Below are 9,708 nucleotides of genomic sequence, written 5' to 3'. Positions count from 1 at the left end.
GAAGATCATGATCTATATGTCGAATACAGCACTAGGATCTAGTAAAACTAACAGAGAGATGTAGCCTTGGTCTGAAGCTAAAAACAGGTCATTAGTGATTTTAACTAGAGCAGTTTCTGTGCTATGATGTGACCTTAAACCTGACTGGAACTCTTCAGAAATATTGTTTTCTTGTTAGTCAGAACATAACTGGGCAAAGATAGTCTTTTTTTTTTTTTTTTTCTTAGACTTAAATGGGAGATTAGAAATGGGTCTGTAATTTGATAGCGTGTTTGGATCCAAATGAGGTTTCTTAATGAGGGGCTTAATAACTGCTAACTTGAGGGGTTTAGGGACGTGACCTAAAGATAGTGAGGAGTTAATAATATTCAGAAGAGGCTGTATGTAACAATTCCTTCAATAGTTTAGTTGGAATAGGATCTAACTGACATGTTGTTGCTGTAGCTTTGGTAATAACACCATACAGCTTAGTTTTATTTGAGTTTATAATAAATGTTAAATGGCTAGATATTTGTAAATGTGTATTTGACAAGAGAAAAATTATCTGAAGCATTCAGGCTGAGAACCAAGGGTGCAGAATATTCTGAAATAAATCCTTCTTTGTTGACTCTCAACACTAGAGTTTGCAATAGCTAGTGAGCAGGGACAAAGGGAGCCTTGGAGTTTCTGTTAAGGATGGTCAGATTCACATCGGGGCATCAACATGCAAGTTAACAATGGGAATGGTTTTTAAAAGTGTGCATTGGATACAAGTTTGCATTTGCATCGCAATGCATCTTTTTTTTTTTTTACATATTTGCAGATGCACTATAATTTTATTATTTAGAAAGTGGCCCATAATTTGTGACCAATATTTTATATTAATAAACCTGTCTGTGATGCAGCAATCGTTTTTTTTTTACTGCGGCTCTGTATATTGATTGTTTCCATAGCTCAAAAAACTATGGTATTAAGAGGTGGATTGATTCAGGTAGGACACCACTGAAGGCCTAGGTGTGAAATGCACGGCCCGCAACTAATATACAGTATGTGTGTGACCAACTTCTCTTTAAAACGGTCCAGGAAAAGGAAAAGTACATTCAGCAGTAATATGTTATTTAAGATTAAAACATTTAATTTACAGAATTTAAGATCCAAATATTCTCCGCCTCCAGCCTCCCCACCCCCGACATGTCACACTTCAAGCCAAATGGTGGGAGATATGACAAGTGTGGAGAATTAGAAACAGTAAGGCATATTCTTAATGAGTGTTCTGCATATGAAGGGGACAAATTCCAATTAATACAATAATTAGGATGAATAGGAGTTGACAATATTTCTTTAAAAGTACTGTTAGGAAACAAGTGTTTTTGTAATTATTATTTAAATACCTTAAAAATACAGGAAAAATATATAGAATTTAGGTTTTAATTTCCCTTCTTTTTTTCATGTATTTTTTTCTTTCAAATCTATGGTCACTTCACACTCCAGTTCAGTAGGTGGCGGTAATGCACCTTTCCGTTGGTTTGCCAAACCGTCATAAAACACCAGAGGAGGAAGAAGAAGTAGTAGAAGAAGAAGTAGTAGTAGTAGTATTGAGAATATAGTAGTGTACTTTCTGTAACGCACGGTGATGGAGGGGAATCTGGAAGAATTCATGCGTTACCGATCTCCGCTTGTTTCCCGGTACGCCAGCAAGGAAATGGCGTATAACTTCAGTGAATATAACAAGTTTACAACTTGGAGGAAGCTGTGGATTTATTTGGCCAAATCAGAAAAGGTTGGACACGTTATTTTATTTTATTTATTTATTTTATTTATTTATTTATTTATTTATTTATTTATTTATTTATTTATCTTTAAACTGTTGTGATTGAACAGTGTGTAGCAACACTTGAGGTTCATGACTCTTAAAGGTCGTTCATCTCAAGTTGCCTATACTACTATAAATAGAGGCTCAGTCAGATCACCCCAATGGCTCAAATCGTTAACGCAAATTCAAGTTTCAAATCAAGAACCAAAATCCGGCATGATGCACATATCCGGCAAATAAAACAATCCGTGTGGAAACATAAAAAACATCCGTGAGAGTGGTAGCTCCAGTGGTTAAGCTGCCGGGTTACTGATCGGAAGGTCGGGGTTCAAGCCCCGGTATCGCTAAGCTGCCACTCTTGGGCCCTTGAGCAAGGCCCTTAACCCTCCGTGCTCCAGGTGCGCCGTATCATGGCTGACCCTGCGCTCTGACCCCAGTTTCTGAGCAAGCTGGGAAGTGCAAAGAGCAAAATTTCACTGTGCTGTAATGTATATGTGACAAATAAAGTCTATTCTAACATAGCAAAAGTTCCGTTTGGTGTCCTGATGATTTATGTAATTTAAACACCATAATTACTTACAAACATTTACATTATTTTTTTGTTTTCATGCTCTATGTTGAGTTTGGTTTCACTAATAATAAACATACATTTGCATAAATCATTCATATTTGTCCATGCCCATGTTGATTAGAGTAATAAAAACTTGAAAAGTATAATTTAAGGTACATTTGGTACAGATAAAAATGTGTGATTACGATGCGATTAATCACAAGTTAACTAATCACAATCATGTGAATTAAAAATATTTTTATCTTGCCAATATATAAATATCATGCCAAATATTTTAATCAATTGGCAGCCCTAATTTATACATAGAATAATAGAAAACATTGCTCTTGAATCTGCTTAACTAATGCCATTTCATTTTTAATATAACTTGTTTTGCAATTATAATACTAACAATCCAATTTATAGTCTGATTAGCATAATTTCTATGCCTAATATAGCAATTCAAGCTCTAAGCAATGCAACAATATGCTTGTCATGTAAGTGACCTCTAATGAGAGACATGAAGCTGCTCCTTATTTTTCAAATGTTTTCCCAAATTGGGCTGCAGTTGACTTTTTTTACAAAGTCAAGATATTATGTAGGTGAGAGTCAGTTTATTAAGTTCAACAGACTGAATGTTTGCTCACAGAGTAAAAAAAAATGGTAATGTATTTATTGTTCTGTGGCCATGGCATTTTTTTTTTTCTTTTTCCCTTCTTATCCCATATATGGAAAGAGAGGCCATATCAAAGGTCACCACACAACTTTAGTCTCTTTGGACATTTTGGCTCTTGACATTTAATTAACATGAAATGACTGATGAAACATTGGTGATATTGGTGTGTGATTTTAAATACCCTTTGACTCCAAACTCGTTTTCATCCCAACACACTACAGCAATAAATGTAGTTAAATTTAGTTCAACCTACAACAGGACAATCACCTGATTTCACACATCCAAGATCTGTAAGCATTGAGCAGAGATTAAACAGTCAGCTAGTGTGTTATCTATCATGGAATGGCCTGCTCAATCATTGGACTTAAATCCTATTGAACTGCTTTAGGATGAACTGGATCACACAAGGTCAAAAAGAAATATTCAACTAGCACAGAACACCTTTGGCAAGTTTTCAAGGGGCATGGCAAAACTTTTCTGCTGAATATTTGGATAAATTAACTTTCAAGATTGTGTAAGGATTAAAAAAAAAGTTTAAACATCTGTAGACTTATATATTTGTTTGGTCAAAGTAAATTTTCATATTATTTTTCATATAATAAAAAATAATTTTACATTTTTTAATAAAAAAAAAAATCATACCTAGTTTGTTGCATATAAACTAAAGAAACATTCATATGTCACTCAAAAAGGATTAAGGATTAGGTGTTTCAAACTTTGGTCAGGCACTGTATAATTTAACGGGGGTTATATGCACATGCTTTTTGTAAAGGAGGAATAAGATATATATATATATATATATATATATATATATGTGTGCATATGTGCAGTTTAAAATGACTACATATGCAATGTGCAAATGTCAATGAGTGTTCCTGTACATTTTTCCTGTCCTTTTGATACACACACACAAACACACACACACTAGTTGTGACCATATAAAGGCATATTTTATATTCAATGAACTATTCATTAACAGGTGTGGCATTAATGTAAAATAAATATAATGGTTACTGTTTCACTATGATGTGACTGTATTTATCTGTCTTTTTCACTCCAGGAGCTGGGGCTGCCTATCACTGATGCTCAGATCAGTGAGATGGAGGCTCACATAGAGAAAATCGACTTCGCCATGGCAGCTAAAGAGGAGCGCAAGCTTCGGCATGATGTCATGGCCCATGTCCACACCTTTGCCCACTGTTGCCCCACTGCAGCTCCCATTATCCACCTGGGTGCTACCTCCTGTTACGTGGGAGACAACACAGTAAGAAGAGGCTCACACATGCTGCTGTGGAGAGAGAAATAATAAGGAGATTTTACTGGATAAAATTGGAGTGTACTAACATAAGTGCCCAAGACTGGCACATTTTAGAAGACATTAATACAGAAACGGTGCTCTGATGGAATTAATTCAAAGGGGAACTTTTCTCTTGCTAGGACCTGATCATGCTTCGTGATGGATTCGACATCCTAATGCCCAAGGTGTGTAGCGCTGTTTAGTAATGAAACATGATTGGCCTTACTGTTAGATAATAGCAATGAAGAAATCAACAACCAGGTTGTATGATGCTGATTGATGTAAAGAGCTGTAACAATTACCTAAGGTTATTAATTTCTTTAACATGACCTGAAGGGTTTTTATTTGTTTACCTTTTAACTTCTATAGCACACCAATATTGCCCCTTAAGCAGTAGCACTGCATAAAAACAGCGTCATTTACATTTTACATATTTTTTGTATTTATAATTTATAATAATTTATCATACATGATATACTGTTATATCGCCTGGGCCCATCTGTAACTTTTTTTTGCTCTGTCTTTCTCCAGTTGGCTTGTGTTATTGATAGATTAGCTAAATTTGCAGAACAATATGCTGACTTGCCAACTCTGGGCTTCACCCACTACCAGTGAGTGTTTCTCCTAACCTTTACTAATATTTACACGCTTATTAATTTGCTAGATTTTTTTATTAAATCTTCCTTTTTTTTTTTGTCTATTTCTATGTCAGGCCAGCTCAGCTGACTACAGTGGGCAAACGAGCATGTTTGTGGCTGCAGGACCTAGTCATGGACGTGCGCAATCTTCATAGAGCTCGCGAGGATCTGCGGTTCCGTGGAGTGAAAGGTACCACAGGGACCCAAGCCAGTTTCCTGCAGCTCTTCCAGGGGGATCATGATAAGGTGAGCGTTGAGGTGTAGGAGATGTCTACAGTGTCAAATGTATGCTGACTGGATTTGATACAAGATATCTAAATCACATGAATGCTGAAGTTCTTTTGATCTTATTGTGACCCTTTGTTTCTCTAAGCTTATGTGTTATTATTTTGTAAATTACTGAGTAGTCAAATTGAATTGCATTTAAAACCAATCCAGTGTTTAGGTGGCTTAAAATTTGAGCAGATCAGCTTTTAGGAAGATTTTAGGAATTTTAGAGCTGGAATAATTTTTTTTATTTATGTAGTTGCTGTTGTTTCTCAGGTGGAGGACCTGGATAGAATGGTGACTGAGATGGCTGGATTTAAAAAGTAAGTGTGATGCTGTGCATGTGTCATTAGTGCTTCAGTCAGTCTATGCACCTAACTAAATTCACATATGATTGGTTGCAGTTACATTGTGTCATGCTAGGATCAATAGTCGGAAACCAAAATACAAGTGTGTGTGTGTGTGTATATAATTTGTCTTGTTTTAGGTCATATTTAGTGACTGGACAGACATATAGCCGAAAAGTGGACATTGACTGTCTCACTGTGCTGGCTAGTTTGGGAGCCACTGTACATAAGGTTAGTGATATACACCACTGCATTTTTCACAGGACATTTGCTAGGCTTGTAATAGTCCCCCTGTGGTCCATTTGTTCTACCAGAAATTACTGTAAATTGTAATGTTGGACATTTAAGCTGTTAAACGTTATTTTTTTTACACTTAATGTATGTTTGAAAGAACAGTACAGCAGTTTGTATCATTGCTGTAGTCTTTAAAGTGTGTTAACGCATTCTGTGCCTTTTGTAGATTTGTACTGATATCCGTCTGCTGGCGAACCTGAAAGAGATCGAGGAACCGTTTGAGAAAGACCAAATAGGCCAGTAAATCAGTGTGTCACATATTGATGAACTCCTACTATAAATCTAAGCAACAATACTGTATTTATGTTTTTTTTTTATTTTTATTATAAAGATATTTCACACTGTTTGGTTGATGTGTCCAGGTTCAAGTGCAATGCCCTATAAGAGGAACCCGATGCGTGCAGAGCGTTGCTGTAGTCTGGCTCGTCACCTGGTGGCACTGGTGTCTAATCCTCTCCAGACTGCTTCTGTGCAGTGGCTGGAAAGGACTCTGGATGACAGTGCAAACAGGTAGTGTATACACACAAAGGTTTATATACACAAAGGTTTACATAGGAACAGGTCTCATATTAAATAATTTTACAAGGCCAAATGTTAGCTCTTCTAATCTCTGATCCAGACTATATTCCAGAACATACTATCTAATCTGGGCTAATCTCTGTGCAAAAACTATGTAAAATGTAACTGGACATCAAAGCCATTTTTTTGCAATCTTTTTGCAGGATTTTTTGGAATCTTAACTAGAAAAATAAATGCAAGGTAACACCTTAGTTTTAAATGTCTAAGCAATTTTGTTTTCAGTTTATTATTTAGTTTCAATTTAAAAACAATGCATTTGCTTCTAATTTTTCTTTTTACTAAAGAAAGCTTACCTTGTTCATTTAGTTGTATCCACAGCAGATCTTTACAAAATTGCTAAATACAATATGTATATGTGTGTTTAGGAGAATCTCTCTGCCTGAGGCCTTCCTCACAGCTGACATCATCCTCAGCACCCTACAGAATGTCACTGAGGGTCTGGTGGTCTATCCTAAGGTGTGTTTGTGTTGAATATATGTCTTATAGAATAATCTAAATACCATAAAATGTTTTTTTTTTTTTTTTTTTTTTTTTTTTTTTTCATCTAATATGGTGCCCTCTGTAGGTGATTGAGAGGCACATTCGCCAAGAGCTGCCCTTTATGGCCACTGAGAACATCATCATGGCCATGGTAAAAGCAGGAGGGAACAGGCAGGTATGAATCTCTGTGTAGCCTCATTACAACCTTTTTTGTTTAGTATATTTGGTATATATCTGACATCTTGATGTTAACCACATCCTTTTTTTGTACATCCATGAGCACAGGATTGCCATGAGAAGATCAGAGTGTTGTCTCAGCAGGCTGCAGCTGTAGTAAAGGAGGAAGGAGGAGATAATGACTTCCTGGTTCGATTGGCTGCTGATCCCTACTTTGCTCCTATAATTAATCAGCTAGATGCCCTCCTGGACCCTAAAACGTTCATTGGCCGAGCCTCACAACAGGTTCATACCTACTTTCTTTATAATATAAACATATTCTTTGTTCAAATTTCTTTGTTGATGACAAAAAAAGCAAAAGCACGCAGCGTGTTTGTATTAAACTGCCACCGCCATGTTTGAGGTGGTTGCAGGGTGTTAACATCTTCTCCCATGTTTTCAACCTTATACAAGTTCCTTCAGGACTTTCTTCCAATCATTATTTGTCCAGTTCTTGTGTGCATTTTGCATTTTACATGCATGTGTCTCAAAAATGACACTAGGTGTTTTCAAACTTTTGACAGCCACTTTACCTTCATACCTGGTTTCATGAACCTGACATTGAGTTCAGTGTTCTTCAGTGGTGCTCCCGGTCTGGGTCTGAATCAAAAGCACTTTGTTGTGTTGTGAACAATCTGCATGAATCTGCATGGTGCAATCATATCAACATAGACCAGGATCTCAAAGGAAAGTTTACATTATCTTGTGGAATCCACAAAGAGATATAATGCCTTACCTGTTGTAGTATAGTATTCCTATTGAAGTGTTCTGTGACTTTATTTACATTTATGGCATTTAGCAGACACCCTTATCCAGAGAGATCCAGAGTGTCTGTCAATAAATTAATCAACACACCCCTACCTAAAACAAATAGAATTATAGCATTTTTTTTTAAATACTTAAAACAAACAGGCAAAATAAGTGCTTAAGTGTTTCAGAAAGAAGTAGGTCTTCACCCATCATTTGAAGAGAGCCAGCGACTCGGACATCTAGGGGAAGTGCATAACACCACTTTGGTGCCAGAGCAGAAGAGTCTTTATGTATACCTTCCTCTCATTTTGACAGATAGTGGACTTTATATACCCTATAATTTTTTGCTTAGTGCAGCTTGTGTCTAAATCTCAAGTTGTATTCTCCATTATGTAAGGCACTAGGTAGGATATAGTGTTATTTTGTATTATAACTTGTATAGAGTGTAACAAAATGAATATGAAACTATTCAGGATGTTGTTAGAACTAGAAGAAGGCAGATTTGTTAAGTAAATGAATTTATTTAAAGTCACTCTAGGTAAGGGGGGAAAAAAAGATTCCAAACCATCACATTGTTGCATAATAATAATAATAATAATAATAATAATAAAATTTCATCAAAAACACATTCTTTAAACTTGGATAGTGATTTTAGCCAGACATTTTACTCTGAGGAATGAATTTGACCATCTGATGGTCTATGCTATTTTTATGTTTACTTCTGTGCCCTGCATGATTTCTGGCCAAAAGGGGCGACTAAGTGCTTCAGGGGTTTTTTGAAACAGCTTTGTTTTTGTTGGAAACTGTGACAATACACAAGATAATAGTTAATTTCACACTAGTGTCTCATCTCTTTTTGTCTCACAGGTTACCAGATTTCTCTCTGAAGAGGTTAAACCTGTCCTGGAGCCCTATAAAAGCAAGTTGGATGTGAAGATTGAACTGGACCTCTGAGGCACACAAACAATCCAAATCCGCCTACCAACAAAGCTGCAAAACAGTATTATAACTTCAGCATTTTGTCAGCAAAAGTTTTTGATTTTGTTAATAATTTGCTTTACTTTTACAGAAACACTGTCACTGTTTAAGATTTGTAGTATTATTTTGTTGCCATGATACAAAAATAAATCCATTTCAAAACTTGGTTTCAGGAGACTAAATGTGTAGGTGGTGTTTATTACTCTGTAATAATTAAAGGTGTGGTGGCTATGACTAGGACTATGTGGTGACTTTCCCGAAGGCAGTAATATGTAACCTGGTTAATCAGTGGCCAGAACCTCTCAGAGAGGCAAATACTCTCAAGTCCATGATTAAGGAAAAAATTGCAAAGCACATCACCATCTGCCAGCCTTTAACTAACACATTAAAAAGTACTGTAAATGTAGATTATTATACAGAATGTAGACATTGTTATATATTACAAAATTTATAACCGTAGCTACCGTGGTATCTGTTGCAATGTATGTATAAAGTCCAGCACTGTTGGGTGATCTATGCCTGATAAAACCAATCTGATCACATTTGGTAGATATTACAGAGCAAATTGTTCATTCTAAACCCTGCTGTGTCTGTTTCTTCTGCTGCAGGGTTTGTCTGTTAAAATTAGCTTCAGGTTTAAAACAAATCACAGGTTTATGAATTAATGTGTTTCTTCAAAACTGTTCTCATTTTTATAGTAACAGGTAATTCACAGTATTTAAAAAAATTCATCTAAGACTATATATATAAAAAAAAAAACCCTAATAAAACATGCCTTGTTTTGCAAAGAAATTGCCTTTGTTGGTGTTCATGCTTTCTGTACAGAGACAGTTGTGTTTCATTT

At 35.9% G+C, this 9,708-nt stretch overlaps 1 protein-coding gene across 1 annotated transcript; it reads left to right on the top strand.

Moving 5' to 3' along the window:
- Positions 1–1,558: 1,558 nt before the first annotated feature.
- On the top strand, positions 1,559–9,656 carry adsl (adenylosuccinate lyase). Its single transcript, XM_083566123.1, has 13 exons — positions 1,559–1,759; positions 4,079–4,282; positions 4,456–4,500; positions 4,847–4,926; positions 5,028–5,199; positions 5,497–5,543; positions 5,708–5,798; positions 6,028–6,097; positions 6,224–6,371; positions 6,806–6,896; positions 7,006–7,095; positions 7,206–7,382; positions 8,754–9,656. Exons 1-13 carry the CDS (start codon positions 1,613–1,615, stop codon positions 8,838–8,840), a joined length of 1,449 nt encoding a protein of 482 aa, XP_083422249.1. The 5' UTR covers positions 1,559–1,612; the 3' UTR covers positions 8,841–9,656.
- Positions 9,657–9,708: the final 52 nt, after the last annotated feature.

The sequence above is a fragment of the Silurus aristotelis genome, assembly GCF_946808225.1.
Source record: "Silurus aristotelis genome assembly, chromosome: 17".
In the NCBI taxonomy this organism is placed as follows: domain Eukaryota; kingdom Metazoa; phylum Chordata; class Actinopteri; order Siluriformes; family Siluridae; genus Silurus; species Silurus aristotelis.
This window is presented reverse-complemented; position numbering and strand designations above follow the sequence as displayed.

Excerpts from the sequence above, each read along its gene's own strand:
- adsl (XM_083566123.1), top strand. The coding sequence starts at position 1,613 with ATGGAGGGGAATCTGGAAGAATTCATGCGTTACCGATCTCCGCTTGTT. Across the intron at positions 6,372-6,805 it reads CTGGATGACAGTGCAAACAG|GAGAATCTCTCTGCCTGAGG; the intron begins GTAGTGTATACA and ends ATGTGTGTTTAG. Across the intron at positions 7,383-8,753 it reads TTGGCCGAGCCTCACAACAG|GTTACCAGATTTCTCTCTGA; the intron begins GTTCATACCTAC and ends TTTGTCTCACAG.